The 21,657-nt window shown below is 34.7% G+C and overlaps 2 protein-coding genes across 2 annotated transcripts in view; both read right to left on the bottom strand.

Moving 5' to 3' along the window:
- The window catches only part of LOC113509089 (cyclic AMP response element-binding protein A), a 144,580-nt gene extending 141,716 nt beyond the window's left edge, over positions 1-2,864 (bottom strand). Inside the window, exon 1 of the mRNA XM_052895606.1 lies at positions 2,472-2,864. Within this exon, the coding sequence (XP_052751566.1) occupies positions 2,472-2,528 (57 nt within the window). The 5' untranslated portion in view covers positions 2,529-2,864. The remainder of the gene's footprint in view (positions 1-2,471) is intronic.
- A 4,729-nt stretch (positions 2,865-7,593) lies between these two features.
- LOC113513592 (TBC domain-containing protein kinase-like protein) lies at positions 7,594-21,381 on the bottom strand. Its single transcript, XM_052895600.1, has 13 exons — positions 20,968-21,381; positions 20,412-20,664; positions 18,629-18,845; positions 17,942-18,204; positions 17,007-17,250; positions 15,389-15,550; positions 14,614-14,791; positions 13,819-14,025; positions 13,066-13,253; positions 12,401-12,484; positions 11,694-11,818; positions 10,988-11,162; positions 7,594-10,607 (listed from the first exon to the last, which is right to left on the bottom strand). Exons 1-13 carry the CDS (start codon positions 21,164-21,166, stop codon positions 10,491-10,493), a joined length of 2,412 nt encoding a protein of 803 aa, XP_052751560.1. The 5' UTR covers positions 21,167-21,381; the 3' UTR covers positions 7,594-10,490.
- Between the last annotated feature and the right edge of the window lie 276 nt (positions 21,382-21,657).

Here is a 21,657-nt window from a genome sequence, read left to right as displayed (position 1 = left end):
GACGTTAATTCCCGAAAATTTGATAGGTTGATTGAACTTTTTTTTAAGTTATATTAAATTTAATGGTCGAGTGATGGGCAGCAGCGTTTCTTTTATATCATTACCAAAGCCTAACTGCTGTTGTAAACCTACCCGCCAAGCGTGGCAACTACTAGCAAAACCCTCCTTATAGAAGAGGCTAAGAGGCTATGTTCAACAGTGGACAGTAGACGGCTGACATAATGATTATATAATGGAACTCACTCAGTCACCTCTCACGAAGATTTTAAAACCACGAAAGCCCCATCGCCTAGTCCTCAAGCTAAGACACCCTGTGCTATGACGAACAAGCCAATTCAGAAAAATTCGTTTCCTACATTGGCCTGACCAAGATTCGAACCCGGAACCTCATTTACGCAAAGCAATATGCCTACCACTGCTCCACAGAGGTCGTAATATTTTTAATATGTGAAATACGTATTGTGTGAATGAAATAGGTACCTAATGAGATACAGAGTAGATGAGTGGTAGGTATCTACCTATTCAATTAATGTTCAATTAACACTTTTTGAACATAATTTCCACTCCGTTACAGATTAAGGGTCACTTTCTATGTAGGTAAGTATCTCACGAGTTGTTTATAAATATGATTATGTGACCACAGGCGTATATAGAGCCTAACCTCAGAATAAGGAGCGAAGTCTTTGGTTGTAGGTAAAGATAGGATCGAGATTTTTTTTTTGATGGGTGAAAATGAAATGGTAATTATGCCTGCGCTAACGGGATACGCTGGCGGAGCACCAGTGAAGGGTGATAGATGAGGATGAAAACAGGCCAGTTAGCCCATAATGATGAATTCATCAGGAATCAACCATGATAGTTTCCAGGGGGAACCGCGAGGAGGTCGACCTGGTTGGGTATATTGCTAGCAATGGGATTCTCAGTCTCCATCACTAACAATCCCTTTCCCCCCAGGTTCGAGAGTTACTATGCCCATTACTAACAATCTCATCCCCCCCCCCGAGGGAGAGGGATTGCTAGTACTGTATTGCCAGTAATGGACTACCAGTCCCATTGCTGGCAGTATATATAGCCTGCCAAGTCAATCTCCACGTGGTCGCCCCGGAAACCATAGTGCTGAATTCCAGGTGTATTCATCACGATGAGGTTTACTCATCGTGATGAATACACCTGGAATTCACTGACCTGCCTTCTCTTTCTCACCTATCATCCTTCACTGGTGCCCCGCCAGCGTATACTGTTAGCGCAAGCGTGATTGCCGTTCCCTTATCATCTTTTAAAAATAAAACTTTCAGAACCTCCACGTGGTTTGCTCTGGAAACTATCTTTATTAATTCTTATGGAATTAGTCACGATGAGCTAACTGAGCTGTTTTCATTGTCATCTATGATTCCTCATTGGTGCCCCGGCAGCGGATACCGATAGCGCAGACGGGGTCACCGTTTTATTATCATCCATTAAAAAAAACTATTTTCAGAAGGATGTTATGTTATAAGTATCTTCTTAGACCTCTGCATTCTGGTATAGTGAACATATCAACTCAGCCATCAGCAGGCACCTACCTCGGTATCTATATTTCATGAACATAACATTATAATAATATCATAAAGAGGAAAGATTTATTAGTTTGTTTGTTTGTAATCGATAAACTCAAAAACTACTTACCCAATAAAAAAAAATCTCTTATAGAAAACTACATTATCAGCGAGAAAGATAAATACTTATGCCATATATTAATTTTAAAAATTCTATTTACACGAAGCCGGGTCGGACCGCTATTGTTTCATAAAAACACAGTTGTTTTGAAAATATATTTTAAACACTCGAATATATGTTCCTGTGGTATATAGGTACTATCAAAATCTTTCCTATATGTACACACCTAACACAGAGTACTCCGTATTAGGTAAGCATATTTATCAAAATATATACAATATCAACTTAGGTATTTAGATTAATTTATTAATTGTTAGAATTCACTACCTAATCGTAACTGAATGATAACACAATCACTTCAAAGGCCGCCGAACTTGATTATCTTCTACCTACGTATTATTAAACATATTTATTTATATCTTCTCCTTTTTGCACACATTTAAAAATTAATTTACAAATTGCCGGTAGAATGTAAAATATTAACTATTTCAGCGCTTGTATTTTTTAAAAGCCATATAAAATGGATATACGTGTAAAAACATTACAGTTGTAGCCGTGATTGTAGGTTGGAGTTATGTTTGTTGTTATCGTCGTTATCAACATACCGGGCACGAATCCGCCCTCGCACTTTCACGAATTGTTTGGAGCGCAAAATAAATTCCGCGAAGTGAACCGCGACGAATATGTACGCGATTTACCATAAAAAAAAAACATCAATACGCTACCGTGACGCCAACTATCTACTCTGCTTAATATCTAGACCGCTAGCTCACTCTCCTCTAGACGATAACAGATATCAAGCAAGGTCGACTCACCGGGTCGATGTCCGCCTCCCAGACGTCCTTCAGGTCGTTGTCGAAGTATACCTCCATGTCGGGGCCGGTGCACTGAGCGGCCTCCGGCTGGCGACAAGAAAATCCCTGGAGAAAACCTCGCACAAAACACAGCCAACTGTCACTTGTCCTTTCCCGATCTGAGCGAAACTCGGAATGTAAACTTCACTTACTTACTGTCAGGTGACAACAAACTATCACAGAACACCGTGCATCATCACAAGTTTAGGTTTCACTATCGATGCCCATTTGTTTTTGCAATAAAATATTTTTCGTGAAGTTTCACTGCACGCGAGGAATGTCGTACAACTGTTTGAACGCAAGCGAGACACGCACTGTGAGCGGAGTATAGCCGGCGAATGTCGGCCGCGCGAGGCGTCTATCAATCCCCCCACCGCCCCTCTGATACTAGCCTGCCTCCATTCATAACTAGGGGGTAAAAACGTGACGCTGCCCCATAGGGGGCTGGTCGGCTGCCCACACAATACGCCGCTAATTATGTGGGTACTTTCATGTCTTCCAATCACAATGAGTTATCTGTGGGAATTTGCTACTAACACAGTTATAATAAAATGATGGAAAAGACCTTGTTTAGTTGAATATTCAATTATGAATACTTCTTAATTATGTCAATATTTTTGTGCCTAATTTAGAAATAAATAACTAGGTTGATACTATACAGGTAACTAGTATAAATAATAATTGTAATTAACCTAGATTTAAATGAAATTACATCAGCGTTTCGTTCGAGTAATTTGTCGATGCATCACATTATCGAAACTATAATGGAGAACAACAAATTCTTTAGGTTCGATAAACTGATGTTGTAAACATGTATTTTGAGTATAACAATCGATATTTTTTTTTAATGTATGACAATGGAATGTAACCCCGTCTATGCTATTGGTATACACTAGCAGGGTACCAGTGAAGGATGATAGGCGATGATGATGTTAGCCCATCGTGATGAATTCAACAATAAATCAATCACGATGGTTTCCAGGAGGAACAGCGTGGAGGTCGACCTGATAAGGTATATTACTAGCAATAGGATTGCTAATCTCCGTTATTAAAAATTTCTTCTTTCCCCAATCGATCAATTAAGTACTATATGATAACTACTTGCCATCAGATGGACCATACGTTTGTCATTTTTACAATGTATTAATGTGTATGGTACATGAAACAGAGATGTTAGTCATACCTACTAACCTGAAACTAGCTATAGAATACAAAAACATATATTAATAAGAATAGTAAACTGATATTAAATCATAAATGCCTATGATCCGCATGAGAAGCCACTGTAGCCTATATGAATAATAACCAAGAGAAAATCAATCTTTGGCTTACAGTATCCGGTAATTTCACCACCTATCTCGCCTTTCAAACCGGAAGAGAGCGTGCAACCAGCTCGAGGGCAGAAAGAGGCGAGTAATTTAGTGTGCATGGGTAGTAGGTTAGATAAGTACGTTATACTAAGTCTATGGGTACTAAGTATACAGAGAACAGGGTGGAGTTCTTAGTAATGGAATCCAATAGCCCCTATGCTAGCTATATACCTTATATTGCTGGCAATGGGACTATCAATCAAATTGACCTCCACGCGGTTTCCTCTCGAAACCATCGTTAATTCATGAATTGCCACGATGAGCTAACTGACCTGCTTCCATCTCTCACTGGTACCCTGCTAGCGTATACCAATAGCGCAGATTGAATTTCTTTTGCATCGTCACCCATTATAAAAAAAAAAAGGTATTAAGGGTGAAATTATTAGCCGCACGCCCATGCTATAGAACAGGGGTTCCTAAACTTTTTAAGATAAAGGAACGCCCACCAAATACCTTTTGTTTTAGGAAAGCCCATATCAAACGATTACAAATTAAAAACACTGTAATTTAAATAGGAACAAAAGCTTTTATTATAATTATTTTAAAAGTATAACACTTTATAGCTTCCTTCAATTTTTAACGTAAAAAGAATGAAATTGTTTCACTGTATAAATAATTTGGGGAACTCTAGTAATTTTATACGGAACCCCTAGGTTCCACGGAACCCACTTCGGAATCGCTGCTTTAGAATATATATTCATTCATATTAGATGTTATCTGTCCACTACTCAATATAGGGCTCTCCAATAAACTACCATGAGAAACAGTCCCGAACCACCTGCATCCATCGACTCCCTGCAGTGCATTTGAAGTCGTCGCTTTATTTAGTGGAGGGTCGCTCTATACTGCGTTTGTTTGCAAGGGGTCGCCATTCGAGGACCTTTCTTCCCTATCGGTAGTCAGTTCTTTGAACTATGTGACCAGCCCATTGTCACTTCTGCTTGCGTATCCTACGAGCTATGTCGGTCGTTTTGGTTCTTCTGCGGATGCCCTTATTACGATAGCTCTCTTCTTAACTCGCTAAACAACTTGAAACTTCTGTATACAGTCGACCGTATAGGACCATATTTTGATTCCGTAGAACATAGTAAGGTAGAAGTTTCGAAAATCAAAAATTCAAAAATGCCAATTTAGTCCCCAGTGCTAGCTTAACAAATTACTCACCTGTTTAGAATAATTATTTTATTTCACCCACGATGGTGAAGAACTGTTTGTATTTTCTTATCTTTTTTTATACAACTTAGAATGGCAAACAAGCTGACGGTCCACCTGATGGAAAGTGGTAACCGTCGCCTATAGACATGGGCAGTACCATGGACATAGCAGAGTATACTGTTTCGCCCGTGATACCCCTCATGCGTTGCCATTCCTGAGGACTCAAGTGTTATTCCTTCGAACCAAGTAATTTCACGCCATATCCCACCCTTCAACCCGAAACACAGCCATGCAAACACAGCTCCTTCACAGTTGAAACACAAATGGGACAGACGTACCCAAGCAATCGACTTTTGTACAAAGTCTCCCTCTGGTAAATCTTGTATACGAGTATAGTAGATATTATAAAAACTGTATTATTTAATTAAGAACATTAAGAATTTTGCAAGTCGTTTTTTGCATCATCATCATCATTTAAGCTATTATCTGTCCACTGTTAAACATAGATCCCCCCATAGATGGCAACAAGGAACAGTCTTGAACTACCTGCATCCACTAACTCCTTATATTTTTTGCATAATAAAATATAAATAAATGAATAGTTATTTTTTATTGAAATAATAAATATAATGCATATATAAATATATTGCACTTATTTGTACCTTAACAATACTCTTATATAATAATTAGATCTATTAGGTTGGGGTACAAAAACTTACAATAATTAGGCCTAACAATATTATACATAAAAAATACAACAAAATATAGTATGTACAATAATATTGACGTAATTGTATTATATTTTGCCTCTCGGTTACTACGCATTTTTTTTAAATTTTAGGATATATATATATAATTATAGGTCGAATAATATATCGTAATAGTAATTTATTCCTTAACTGTACTTAAAGTACTCATGTGTTGTAAATTGATAGATTAATTTAGTGATTCTAGTACAATAATCCCTTAGTGTTTTTAGGAATAAATGAAGTAACAACGAATATATAGTATGCGTATAAATAATCATTTATTAACTAAAACATACGAGTGTACTAACTTAAAACTGTTAACAGGAATGATTTTATATTAAAAGCATTAAGGGCGTTCATATCAAAGACTGATTCACACTGACAACGTCCCAATTAGATATCAATTATAAAAATTGATAGATATCAATTATCAAAGATAATAAAAAAAAATTATCGTATACATATGAATGCGAAAATTTGTAACGATAGGTAAATATTTGTTACTCTTTCAAAATAAAACTACAGAATGGATTTGAATGAAATTATGTACACGTACATTACATCCCAATTTAACATATAGGATAGTTTATACACTGATTCACAAGGGTGAAGCTACGAGATACAGCTAGTGATTAATAAAAAGCACGCTTATGATTGAACTAATAAAAAATGAATCATACAACAAATTGCATGAATTTATAACTAAAAAAATTTTAATCATATTATTACGTTTTTGAAGTTTGTAAACACTTATCTGTCATACATAAAAAAATTAATATCAGTGATATAATATTCTTTTTACAAGATTAACGTGTTAGTTTGCTATATTAGTTATAGAAATATTAAAATAGAAATAGAACTATTAATCGTATTTTTCCATTAAAATGAGACAATTTACTGCAGTAAAAATATATATGTTGAACCAAACTAGTTATTACAAGCAAACAATTAATTTACCATAACAGTTAAATTTTTGAAAATTTGTTCGATTATAAACGCGTAATACATGCATACATATATGTAACTAGTGGCTAGCAGTGGCTTCGTACGGTGTTTTTTTTTTCTAAACAGCCTATGTTAGACATAATATTTTCTATAGGTAAAAAAAGTTTTTAAAATTGGTTAAATAGTTTTTAAGTATATTTAACATTACATAAAAATCAAATCTTTCTTCAATATAAAAAAAATTTTGTTAAACTAGTAATGATAATGATAAATGGTCATTTCAGAAAATTTATAGATAATGCAGACATAGGTATGAACGCTTTTAAATATATATAAACAAATTTTAACATCAAGACTAAACCTAAAACGTGGATTTTTAGACAATTTTCAGATCTATTATCCCAATGTGCAGTTAAAAAAATTAATGTGAAGGGATATGCGACGGGAATGTTATATCATCTAACCTAAATTGAGAAACTGAAAGGAGAAAGTATTTTTTTTTTATACAACTTAGAATGGCAAATAAGCTAACAGCCCACCTGATGGAAAGTGGTAACCGTCGCTTATAGACATGGACATTAAAGAGTATACTGTTTCGCCCATGATACCCCCCTTGCGTTACCATTCCTGAGGACTCAAATGTTATTCCTCTGTACCCAGTAAATTCACGCCATATCCCACCCTTCAAACCGAAACACAGCCATACAAACACAACTGCTTCACGGTTGAAACACGAATGGGACAGAGGTACCCAAGCAATCGACTTTTGTACAAAGTCTCCCTCTATCTATAGAATTTGTAAATAAAACAACATATATGGTGTAAAAATAATATTATAAATAATCATTTTCCGTGTTGATTTTATAAGGACGAAAAAGTTTCAATAGTAGAACAAAACGTTCAATTATTCCTTTTAGAACTATGTGTGTAGTAGTAAATAGTAGTAAAATACTTATGTGTAGTATAAGCAGCAAGAACTCTCCGGTAACGAAATATATATCGGTGTATTATCGAATAAACCACATTAAACCAAGTAAAGGCGACAGGTATTGGATTTATTTATCACTAGCTTTTACAACGAGATATATTAATTGACCGGGAAAAAAAAGGTAGTCTATATTCTTCTTCATCCCATGTTATACGTGTATACCAAACTTCACAGTGATAGGTTAAGCCATTAAGGTGGTATGAGGTAATAAACAAACTCTCGACCTCCACGTGGTTCCCCCTGGAAACCATCGTGAACAATTCCTGTTGAATTCGTCACGATGGGCTAACTGACCTGCTTCATCCTCGCCTATCATCCTTCACTGGTGCCCCGCCGGTGTATACCGATAGCGCGGGTGGGGTTACCATTCCATTATCTCTCATAAAATAAACAAACTCACTTCCACATGTACAAATGATACAGTCACAAATATATACCTCTTTATAATTAAAGATCTTTTGCCGACGATGATAATTATAAAATCGTGACCATTTCTTTTTTATTTCATTTTATTATATGTATTTACACATTTCTTTTAGGTATTTCACACGTTAGCCATATCGGCCACACACACGCTTTGGCAGCAGCCAATCTATCGTGAGTTCATTGACCAAACGTACGCATAGGTATTTTTCTTTTTTTTTTTAACAGTTATGAGAGAAATCGGCCATGTGCGAATGTGTCCCGTAGCGTGTGATTCCGTATAATTGAAATATAAATAGAACAACTAACTACATATAGACTTCTACTATTATATGTTTTGATACTCGTTGTCTATTTTTAAATAACATAAAAAAATTAACTATATTTTTTTTAATGACTGTTCGTAACAGAATTAAAAAAATTATATTTTCTTTTTTTTTTATACAACTTAAAATGGCAAACAAGCAGGCGGCCTACCTGATGGAAAGTAGTAACCGTCACCGACTGACATGAACAGTATTATGGGTATAATAGAGTACACTGTGTCGCCCATTATAATAGTTATAGTTTCTCCATTTTTATAATAATAATATTTGAAACATTTATATATATACATGTAACTAGAAATTAATGAACTCACTGTTTTTTTTTTTGTCGTTTCTAACAATGGTTTCCATTTCATCCGGAATTCTTTAGGGGGCGTAAGGTGCTTTGCGTCATAGCGTCTCATTGTAGGCCGCAGCTCGCATAGTATCTGAAGACGTCGGTGCGGGTGGGGCGGGGCGCGGGGGCGGAGATAGCGGTGACCATAGACTATGCTTAATTAAAAATGTTTATTTAAAAATTAAGCTAAAAGCAATAAGCTTTTAGCTTATATACTTAGATCTCTAGGCCTCATACTTTTTTTTTTTTTTTGACGAAAGATTAGGTAATTATAACGGGTTCGTTACCACCCTACTTTTTAATAAATACTAACAAATAATAAAACTTTTATTGGGCGTCACCTAAATATACCGTTGCTTAATAAACAAACTCATTTTTATATACTTTTTTTCAATATGGATTGCAGTATAGCAAAACGCAGAAATATATTTCGCTCAGATTTCATATGAATTGGGATACTTGTTTATTCTTCCCCTGTTTTTGTTATTACCAATTAGTATCAGGTGGTATGCATAAAAAAAATTTTGAATCTCTTATGTAGGTATTTTAGTTTAACTTGTATAAGATTCCCGGTCCCGGCATAGAATGGGCCACCCCTTCCTTTCTCGTGTGTATCGTAAGAACCGACTAAGGAGGGCGAGGGATGGGCAACAGAGTCTCTCTTAAAACATCTTTAAAGCCTGACTGCGATTGCCAACCCGCCTGCCAAGCGTGGCAACTACTGGTAAACCCCCCCAAGGGGAGGCTTATGTTCAGCAGTGGACAATTAAAGGCTGATTTGATGATGATGATGATGATGAATAACGTTTCATATTATTACAATATATATTAATACAACAAACATGGTATAGTCTGTTTCAATAGAAGCAAATGAAAATATAAACAAACAAATAGTTGACCAGACAATAAGACAGTCTGCTAATATCTAATAACATAAATAAAAAAAAAAACATTGAATATTTCGATTAAATGAAAGGTTAATCTTGGACAGCTGTGTGGAGGGTAAGAGTAGAGGCCGAGCACCGATAAGACAATTCAGCAGGCAACTGCAACTACCTTGCAAGAGTTTATTCCCAAAGCACAAAATCGTGCGATTTGGAAAAGAGTGGTGGCACATGCTGCATATCATAATCACATCCCTCAGCCTTGAGGATACGAAGAAGAAGAAATTTAGATTTGTTATGAATTTCATGTAATAATTTCAACGGAACTCGGTTACCTTTTCATTAAAATATATCGAAACAAAACTATCAGTCTATTAAATCCGTTAATCAGTTTAATATTATAGATTTATTACTAAATAAATAAAAATGACATCCAAAATCGGGGCAATCTTAGAAATGTAAAATCTGAAATTCGTACACGTAGCAATATACTGAAGGCTTACCATGAAATGTTTTCCGAAATTTCGGACCCGAACGAAACACAAATTTGATGTTAAAATTACGTAATATTTACCGTTTAAAAACATAAAAAATATCAAAATATTATTATTTTGGACTTTTATAGTAAGATTTATGACGAACGAAATGTTAAGCTCCATTTACTGCCGATTTAGGTATGAACGAAAACACGAAATTGAGTCCGAAACTTCGGAATTTCATTTCATGGTAGGCCCCCTATTACCTACATAAATATCACAATTAGAAATTTCGTGTCTGACTGATCATAGTTTTTCGTATTGAAATTAATTTTTCTTTGGTGGAGTGACGAAGAGGGACGGCACATTCGCCTGCAGTGCCGGTATACCGCCGTGAAGAATACACACCCGGGCCACAGCGCACTTCACTAGGTATTCGCTGAACTGTAACAAGTATACAACATAATTCATGTTTAATTAAATTTATAATTATTTATAAAATAAACAGTGCTCACTACACAACTGTACACAGTGAGTGTTGTGAGAATTCGCTGTTTAGTTGTAGATGATACTCACTAAGCGGATGCTATCAACAGTGCTCACTACACAACTGTACACAGTGAGTGCCGTGAGGGCTCGCCATTTAGTTATAAATGATACTTACCAAGTGAGCGCTGTCAACAGTGCTCACTACACAACTGTACACAGTGAGTGTTATGAAGGCTCACTATGTACTTTTAGATAATAATTACCAAGTGGTTGCTATCAATAGGGATCACTACACGACTGTAAGGGCTCGTTATTTAGTGGTACATGGCACTCACCAAGCGGGCGCTGTCGTCATTGGCGTGCCCGGCCACGACTACAGTGTGCGCTTGCCGAGCAGCATTCTGCAGCGCTTGCTGCGCCGGCAGACCGAGTGCACGCTGCGACACGTGACCCAGCTGCACTCCGCTGAACGGTACGTTGATGCTGCCCTCGATGCAACTCTTCTCGTATCTACATTCAAACAGTCTTACACAATGAATAACGTTCATACTGAAGAGCGGCAATGTCGCAATTATCTATTTCAAAAATAAATAATTTTCAATGTTTCTAATTAATTATTTATAAAATGTTCTATAAAAAAAATTAAACATTAATTATGCAATAATATGTAGTAAAAAATAAATTATACACAAACTAAATTAAGTCGTAGTATTATTATTGATATAGTATATCATTATCATATCAACTGTTAAATGTCCACTGCTGGACATAAACCTCCCTCCTTTGTCATGAGGAGGTTTTGCTAGTAGTTGTCACGCTTGTTAGGCGGGTTTACAACCGCAGTTAGTCTTTTAAGATTTTTGAGGGACGCTGCTGTCCATTCCTCGACAATCAAGTTCCCTTAGATGTCTCTTACGACATTCACGGGAAAAGTGTGGCCTATTCTATGCCGGGACCCCACGGTTAGAGAATACATTCCCGGAATCCCGAATAACAAAGGCAACGGGCCGTTACATATAGCAAAAAAAATAATGTACTCACAGCAAATTGGACCTTATGTCAATAACACAACACTTGTTTTGGCATATCAATGAGAAGAAATCGGAGAGGTTGATCCTTGGACAAATCTCCGTGAACAATGTTTCCATTGGTATTTCCACCACGTCCTGTAATTATTAACAAACATCAACCATAGTTCAATAGCCAAATTACATCATCATCATTATATAAATCATTAACTGTCCACTACCTAACATAACCCTTCTCTATTGAGGAGTTTGCCAATAGTTGCTAAAATAGGCAGGCGGGTTGGCAATCGTCGTTAGGTTTTGGTTTATGAAGGACACTGCTACCATCCTTCGACCATCAAATTCCCTTAGTCGCCTCTTACGACATCCACGCGTAAGGGACCACCCCTTACGCTTGGATAAAGTAATAATACCCATTAATATATAATCAACTAGCTGTATCTCGTGGCTTTGCCCGAAGGAAACGGTTATGTTAGGATATATGCTAACCAGTGTATCAAATTTCATATAGACTCGTCTAACTTTTTAAACGTGATTTAAAAGTGAATAAACATCTTTAGAATCTATCACATTTATAATATTAGAAGTAAGTTAGATTAATACAAAAACTGTAGCTGACAGATGATGTAATGTGTCCCCATATTAAGTATTACTTCATTTTAGATTTCATTATATTTAAATTATTTAATAAATAAAAGCTATTTAATAAAAAATAATTACCATGGGGTCTTTTAATTCCGCTTCGTTGGTAAACCTTCTATAACTAATACTGCGCGGAGAACTGCGGCACATGGCTATAGACTCCTGAAAATATATAAATACACATAAAAGTCATTCAAATGCATTATTTTTCTATTATTTTTAATACTAGAGTGATTAATTCTTGTTGAATTCTTCACGTGAGGTAAACTGACCTGCCCTCACCCTCACCTATCGTCTATTACTGGTGCCCCGCCAGCGTATACCGATAGCGCAAGCAGGGTTACCATTCCACTATCACCCATTAAAAAATAATAATAATAATATATGTACAGCGAAATAAGTGCTTGGAAGCATTTATAATTGCTTTAAATAGTTAGCACCAGAACTTTTGAAATAATCAGTTAAAACATTAAAATTTCTTTAACTATTTTTGATATTTGACACATAAATGCGATGTTGCCACACTCTTAAAATATATTTCAATCGTAAACAAATTGCTATCAAAAAGTGATATTACAAAAATATTAAAAAAGAGACATATGTAGTTATATTGTAAAATTCTATAGAACATATACGCATCTACATGCTAATAATGACAATAGTTTATTGCGTAAATCAGTTTACACGCCGTAGAAGACGTTAAAAGTAATATTTAACAAATATTCAATTAAGGTTTAATTTACCTTGACACATTCCCCAATATCAATTTCAGGCAAGTCCGAGAACAGTAATATGCACTCGTTGAACCCTGATTCTAGCAATGTGTCGCGTAGTTGACGCAAGATTCCAACGCCCATAAACAGCGGCAGCGCTGGACCTTCCACAAGCAAAGCGTCCCACAGATGGACAATTTTATGTAGTGGAAACACATCTAGAAATGAATAAATAATATTGTTATTTCGAAGTAATTATTTGGGACCCACTTTAATTTCGTTTCAGATGCAATTATTTACTTACTATCTTTTACCCGTGGCTTCATTCGTGTGACGAAAATATATTGTTTGACCGTGACAAAAACAAATTATTTATACACGATATACTTAAATGCTGTGGGAAATAAATTGTTGTATTTCCATTTACCGCGATCGAATTAATCTACAAGAAAACCTAGCATTTTATAAGCAAGGTTTAATATTACAGAGTAAGACGTCATTTATTTTATTTAAAAAAAAAAAAAAACATGATATCCCTACAAATTTCAATAGTGGATTAATAAAAAAACAAGTTAGTCTATACTTAGCATTATATTTACATTACCCGTTCAAATTAAATACCTATGTCACTATTATTCGTCATACTACATTCTTTATTTGTTCGTTTGCTCAATGAGGTAGTTTTATTGATATTTCATAATGAATACGCTAATACTAGTTCTATGGCATTTTCTGTCTACGAAAGCTAATGTGTATATAAATTAGTTTGACTCGTATACGTACGTGAAAACATAGTAAGGAACCATGGTATTGCAAACAGTTCTGGCACAAAGTTTATCTCGTGCAGATGGGTAGCCAATTCGGGCTCGTGGAAGGCGGTCATCTGCCAAAACTTTGCTAGGTACTCCTTTATCACAAAACTGTTATCTTTCAAGAAGAACTTATGCAGAAATTTTGGAACAAACGCTGACAAGCATGCGAAAGCGCGAGCTGAAACAAACAAGGACAATTTGTTAACGTTATTTTTTTTAATTTTTAATACACTTCAAAGACGAGAAAAAGGCTCTTAGTTCCAATGTATTTCAGTTCTTGTTCTGTCAAGATTAAATATATTTTTTTAAATAAATTATCATCATGACTATGATATTACAGTTCGTTTTCTAGTTAGGGCTCGGCTCAATAAATTTTTATTCTCCCATCACAAGAACCCTATATATTATATCTATTTAATATAGATCATTATTTCCATTATCCTAGTAATTTCCATAATATTCTGTGGTATTTTGTAACATACTGTCTATATTGCTACATACTGCTTCTGTGTTAAATTGATCTCTCAAGTAAAAAAACATAAATACATATGTGTACAAACCTATTTATTTGGAAAACACAACATATAACAATCGAAAATGTATATAATTAATTATAGAGATGCAAAATATAAGACAAGATTGATATCCTAAAACGTGTTAACACATCACGAATGAGATGCAGTTTAATCAAAGTTAATTTGTCGTTTTTGTATGAAGTGTCCAGTGTATGGTATAATAAAAGGTGTAAGTACATAAGGATATTTACCTTCATTACAAAAATTCAAATACAAAAATGGTGCGGTGAGTGAATCCAGGCCTTGCCAGTAGACATACTGTGGATTTGTGAGTAGCCAGGCTTTGAGCAACCGCTTGAGCGCGCGATGACCGTCTGCGCCGCTCAGCAGCCAACAGTACTGGTGGCAACGAGGGATGTCCACGTCTATCTGCAATAATAAAAAAAAGAAGGTTTGACAAATGATTTGTACTTTTTTCATTTGTAAATATTACGTAATATCTTTGTTAGAATAGATAACCTCAATGGCAAAGATATTCTTTTTTTGATTATTGACATTCTATTGTGCGCTTGTCTACTAATAAAACTCGAAGACCGATGTCTTTTTCTTGTTGTATATTATTTTATTAACCTTTATCCAACATGGTAGCAGAGTGTGGTTGACAACTATATTATACCGTGCCATAGTTCTATGTGTTTGTTGATCATTGTTACCATTGCGATTAAGGCGGCGTGTTAGAATATATAGCCTCAACGGTAAAAATATTCTTTTTTATTATTATTGATATTCTATTGCAATGCGCTAATCTACTAATAAAACTTGTTGAACTATAAATATTATTTTATTACGCTTTCTCCAACAATCTTCTCTGCACGCCACCACAGATAATGACCAAATACAAGAGACTTATACATATAAGATACTCATGAGTATAAATATTTGTAAGGTGACAAAAAGTTAACCCGTTTTTGAGGCTCGATACTCTATTAATATAATCTAAGAGACAACTATTGTCGCATCGCTTACTTGTCTGTCAGTAGGCGTTGGCGTCTCTTTGTCTATCCTCTCGTATTGGTCCTGAATATCGCCGACGACGCCGAGCAGCGCCGCCCATACGTCGCCGCGCACTAACGGCGGTATGTCTATCTCGGCTTCGGCTCTTATGTACGGGGCTGTGAAGGGGTATCCCTATAATAAATGTAGAATATCGTAATCATAAAGTCAACCATTTACTGTCCACTGCTGTACAAGGAACTCTCCCACAAAAAGAAGCAAAAGTTCCCGACTCGCCTGCATGCATTCGAATTCGAACGAAGTCGCCATGTTTTATCATCACACAGCGTATCATCGACAGGGAATTCATTCTCACATGCTTGAATCTAAATGGTTACATACAGTGCGATTTCAAAGGAATTTTCTCCCGCGTATGCGTATGTAAGGCTGTGAAATGAACTCCGTACCGAGGTTTTTTCTAGAGACTACAGTATGGGATACTTCAAAGAATATAAATTAAGGTTTATTCAGGGTCGTCAACGCGCACGTGACAGCCCTAGTATTGCAGGTGTCCATAGGCTACAGTAACCATTTACCATCAGGCGAGATGTATGCTGGTTTGGCACCTTTGTGGTATAAAATAAAGTTTAAAAGAAAAGGGGATCGGCCAGATTACTTTATTATTAATTTAACTGTCTGATCTTAGAGTCTGTATCGAACACTGTTTTTGTGGGTATTATTTATTTTAGTATGTCATTCATGATTCGTTTCAGCCTGTATCTATCTATAACTAAACATAGGCCTTCTCCAATGACTACCACCATGTGCAACCTCTGCTTTTCATATTCAAAATTTCGTATGTTATATCTTATGGATTTTATATGAATTTATATACATTATTTAATATTAAAATACTTTTACTTCATCGAGACGTAGTTGCCCGATATGGTAGTTTTATTGTTCCATAATCTATACTATACTGATATAAATGTGAAAGTGAGTTTGTTTAATTGTTTGCTACATCTTGGCGCCTTAACGGCTTAACCATTAGTTATGAAAATTTTTTATACATACACTATATGTGTATGTAAATTTACACTATACTGCCGTGTGTGCCCCGGCATAGAATGGGCCACTCCTTCCTTTCCTGTGGGTGTTGTAAGAAGCGACGAAGGCAGGGCGAGGGATGGGCAGCAGTGTTTCTCTTAAAACATCTCTAAAAGTCTAACTGCGGTTGCCAACCCGACTGCCAAGCGTGGCAACTACTAGCAAAACTCCACTTATGGGAAAGGCTTATATTTAGCAGAGAACAGTTAACGGGTGAAATAACAACAATAATAAATACTATATGTGATGGAAAAGGACATAAACTACTTGCTATCTCAGTCAATGAACATATTCGGATCATGGGGACAAAGTCGCGGGTAAAAGCTAGTAGATACATAAATATATATAAGCTTTTTCCTGCATGTATCAGTATATAATTATTCCATGAGTTAAATTAGGATATAGTCTATCACAGTAATCAAGTTTGATTATAATCTGTTTAGCCATTTAAATGTAATTGAGTAACAAACATACAAACATCTTTACAAACTTTCATATTTAAAATATTAAAAAGATATTTACATAGTTTAAAATTGAAACTTACATGTAGTAACCTCTGAAACAATAGTAATCTATAAAATTGATACTCTGTGTCCCTCTCCCTGATTATTTTCGGTAGCAGCACAGCATCATATTCCTTCTTCCTTTCGTGCATGAGCGGGTAGTAATCATGTGGTGGTATATGGTTGAGGCGAATTTTTAACAAATCAAGACTATATTTTGCAATACGGCGATCGTACAAAGCTCCCGTCTTGCCACCTATAGTGCAGCCATCTAAGAGGATCGCTCTAAAAGCATTTTACAAGATTAATAATTTATAGTTACAATTTTTAAACTAAAACTTAAACTCAGGTCTTAAATTTCTTATTATTTTTTACGCAACTTAGAATGTTAATCAAGCTGACTGCCCATCGGATGGACAGTGATAACCGTGATCTATAGATAAACAACATGGACATAATCAGATCATAATGTTTCATATATTGTCACTCTTGAGAAATAAGGTATTATCCCTTTAGACCTTTGTAAGTCCATTTCCGGCCTATACAGTAACAAAAAATATTATATATATTGTTTTACACAAGAATTTGGTACTGAATTAGTTTGTGCATTCTTTTTTGAGTTTTAATATTTCAATCTTAAGGAGTGGCAATGTGTGAATGACACTATAAAATATATATCATCATCATTATAATACATGTTCATATCATCAGGAAGAAAGGGTCTAGAGGAACATATATGGGCAAATGCAGTATATATACAAGATGGAGTGACCTTAAATGCATTGCAGAGTCAGATGCCACCTGCATCCAGGTGGCTCAGGACCATTCTTTATAGCGGTCTATAGGGAAGGCCCATGTCCGACATTGGAGAGATAATAGCTGAGATAAAGAAGATGATGATGTACATAAACAGTACTTTCAAACTGGTTATTCACCAGTTTTAATAGTATAAATATATATACATTGTGATACATACATAGGCATAGATAATATTGGTGGTGTGTTTTTGATCAGACAATTTTTTTTCAACTCCGCCTGTATGTCTCCACCTGCCAACTGCCACCAATGGTACAAGTACTGAAGCTTACACCCCATGAGACCGCGCTCAGCCTTCACTGTCACCAATTCTTTGTCATCTATTTGCGATAACTTATCTACGAGTGTTGCAAATGTAGCTCTCTCACTTGGATATATTTTTAGACACATCTCTATTATGTTTCTTAGATTTTCTGGAACTTCCTGCAAACAAAGAAGATGAAAGATTCCCTCTAATGTGTCTATCACAGGGAATGATCCAAACAATTGTTCAAACTAATACCAGCCACTATTTTCCTATTGTAGCACCTGATACAAATTCCGTGATATTGAATTTGACCATCATCTTGGTGAATGGCAGTCTAGTGTTGTATGTTTTAATACTAGTTCCCTGCCACATACTATTAAAATAGTGAACAAACACCTGCAGCAGTGTTTCTAAACAAATTCGACTACAGGACTTTCAAGAAAACAATATGCCTTTTTAAATGACTTGCAATATACTGGAATCTTCTTTGGTGTCAATAAGTATCAATGGACTGCAATGATCATTTATCATTAAATGAACCACAAGCTCATTTGCCATAATTTTAGATAAAAGAAAAATGGAATTCCTAAAGGTACCTACTTTATAAGTATCAAGGCAATCATGTTCCCTTGCTATCCTCTCTGCTGGATTATTAGCATGAACTAATGTTAATATTCGCCTTAATATAGGGCCAGGTTTCAAATTGTGCCATAATTTTCCAATGCACAACTCTAGAAGGATTATGCCAAAGGACCATACATCTGCAGCTGGCCCTCCACCTTTCAATATTGTTTCAGGACTTAGATATTTTGGGAGACTGAAAAAAATATGATAGACTATTATATATTATTACAATAAAAAAAATTCCTAATACTTAATTTTTATGATTTTATTCAGGACAAAAATTTTAGATGTAAATTAGATATTTAATGAGATTTGAACTATCATGTTTAATTATTTAAATATATTGATTTTCATACAATGAATATTAATTTCTTAAAAACAACATACAACTATATTTATAGAAAAAAAACTGTACACAGTACTGATCAAATACATAGTTTCAGCACATTCTCACTAATAAAATAAGTTTGTCAGTTTATTACCTTATAACTGCTTAACGAATCACTATGATAATTTTTTAATTATTTATTAATTGGTAATTTAAAAGTTGGTATATACATATTATATAGGATGGAGAAGGATATAGACTACTTTTTATATCAATCACTAAACATATCCCAGTCATATGGACAAAGTTGTGGGTAAAAACTTATGATAATATCTTTATTAAATAAATTCTTCAAAAGGGGGTAAAGAGGTTTCTTCAGAATTGGCAACGCACGCGTAATACCTCTAGTATTGCAGGTGCTCATAGGCTACTGTAACCACTTACCATCAGGTGGGCCGTATGCTTGTTTGCCACCTCATTGGTATATAAAAAAAAATTACATTTAGTTAAATCCACTAGCCACCAAATTAGGCTGAGCCTATATTTTAGTAGATAATTAAATAACTTCCCTTGACTTAAATATTTATAAAATATATTAGAATATTGAATAAGTATAAAAACTGAGAAACTGAAAAAGTATAAAAAGAGGCAACATATTTAAATGTGGGTAGCAACAAATTATTTCTCTTACAATTACATTTGTATTATATTACTCACTTAATATTTTTCTTTTCTTCAAAATCTATACTTATTATATAATAAACCTGTAGAGAAGTCAATTCTGTACATAAAATATATTTCCAAAATATCTATCAGGAGGTGATTAGTGATCGATACTGATGCCAAAAATGAAATCAGTAAAATTTTTGTCTGTCTGTCTGTCTATATGTTCATTATAGAAACAAAAACTACTCGATGGATTTTAACGAAACATGGTACAATTATTCTTCATACTCCTGGGCAGGTTATAGTATACTTTTCATCACACTACGATCAATAGGAGCAGAGCAGTAAAGGGAAATGTTAAAAATGTCCACCTGTGCGACGCCGGGACAGGCTGCTACTAAATAAATAAAACATATACCTATGGTATATATATGGTATGATAATGGTATGTGGTATAGATGTTTGCACATTTTAAGATGTCATTTATTTTCTTATCACTTATTCCAATAAATAATTTACTTATAATGCTGTTGTAAATATGTTTCTATATAACAATATTTTTTTTCTAATGATAGCATGAAAGCCATCAATATACATATATACTACTAACTGTATCTCACAGCATCACCTGCATAAATAACATAAAAGTATACTGTGTGTTAGAATATAATCTTCCTGTATACCAAATTTAAATCAAATCTATTTAAGTTTGAAATGATATACAAATATTGTAACAATATAAAATAAAATAAATCTTTAACTCACCCAAGTGGAAAAGACACTTCTTCTCCACTACCAGTCATATAATACATTCCAAAATTAAACAATTTCACTCTGCCATTATTGTCCAACAATATATTGTCATCAGCCAGAGTCCTATGTGTAATGTTTTGATCATGTAAAAAATTTAAGCCATTAGCTAATTGTCTACCAATGTTAGTGATTTCTTGATATGTAAACTTTGAAGTGATTTCCTTTAGTGATTTTCCAATCACTTCAGCCACTACTATTATCCTTTCTGAAAAATAATAAATGCATTTTTAAAACTATTTTATATTTATACACATATAAATGGAAATTAATGAACTCTGTGTTTTACTTTTTCCCAATATTATTTCGACCAAAGCGCCAAACGCCCCCAGAAGACTTCCGGATGAAGTCGAAACAATTGATGGAAACAGCAAAATACACTGAGTTCGTTAATTTCCCATTATATATGTATATAGACAATTGATAAAAAATGCACATAAGTTTTAAAAATAATAAAGCTAACTTTTCATTATATGAAAAGATAGGCGATAAATATCGTTTGTTTACATACCATGTTTACCCCTAATAACGTCCAAATAAGTGCACAAATTAGGATGTTCTATATTCAATAATCGCTGCGCCCGACTTAGAATAGTTACAGAGCTCGGAGTAAGAGGTAATCCATTACTACCACAAGTTTCTCCCGGATGATTTCTAGCAAAATAAGTACAGGCGGCGAATTTATAATCTTCTTCATTTTCAATGTACATTACGAGATAATTTTTATATGATCGTGAAACAAAATTATGACTTTTAATAACTATCTAAATCCACATACAAAGATAATTCTTAACTACAACTGATTTTTCTATAATATTGATTATAAAGTAGTTTTCCCAATTCATTTAATTAACTAATATTTAAAAACGAATACAGTATATTTGAGTGTGATTTAAGTATAAATGTGACATATCTATTACTGATCTACTCTATGTATGACTATGACTGACAGTTTGACGTGATCGTTATCTTGAAGATAGTTACTCTATGATTCATATCGCCTTTCAAAGATTGAAATATAAGCTAATAAAATATTAGTCTTGAAGGGATTGTTAGTAATGAGAGCCAACAGACCTATTACTAGCAATATACCCTACCAGGTCGACCTCCACGCGGTTCTCCCTGGAAGCCATCGTGATTAATTTTTCGATGAATTCATCACAATGAGCCAATTGACCTGCTTCATCTTCATCTATCATCC

The sequence above is a fragment of the Galleria mellonella genome, unplaced genomic scaffold (genome assembly GCF_026898425.1).
Source record: "Galleria mellonella isolate WM207_F2 unplaced genomic scaffold, CSIRO_AGI_GalMel_v1 utg300, whole genome shotgun sequence".
In the NCBI taxonomy this organism is placed as follows: Eukaryota; Metazoa; Arthropoda; class Insecta; order Lepidoptera; family Pyralidae; genus Galleria; species Galleria mellonella.
This window is presented reverse-complemented; position numbering and strand designations above follow the sequence as displayed.

Bases quoted from the DNA above. Each gene is read 5' to 3' on its own strand.
- LOC113513592 (XM_052895600.1), bottom strand. From the start codon at position 21,166: ATGTACATTGAAAATGAAGAAGATTATAAATTCGCCGCCTGTACTTAT. The intron at 15,551-17,006 runs GTAAGTTTCAAT...CATTTATTATAG, and splicing joins TGTTTCAGAGGTTACTACAT to GGATACCCCTTCACAGCCCC. The intron at 14,792-15,388 runs GTAAGCGATGCG...TTATTATTGCAG, and splicing joins CAACGCCTACTGACAGACAA to ATAGACGTGGACATCCCTCG.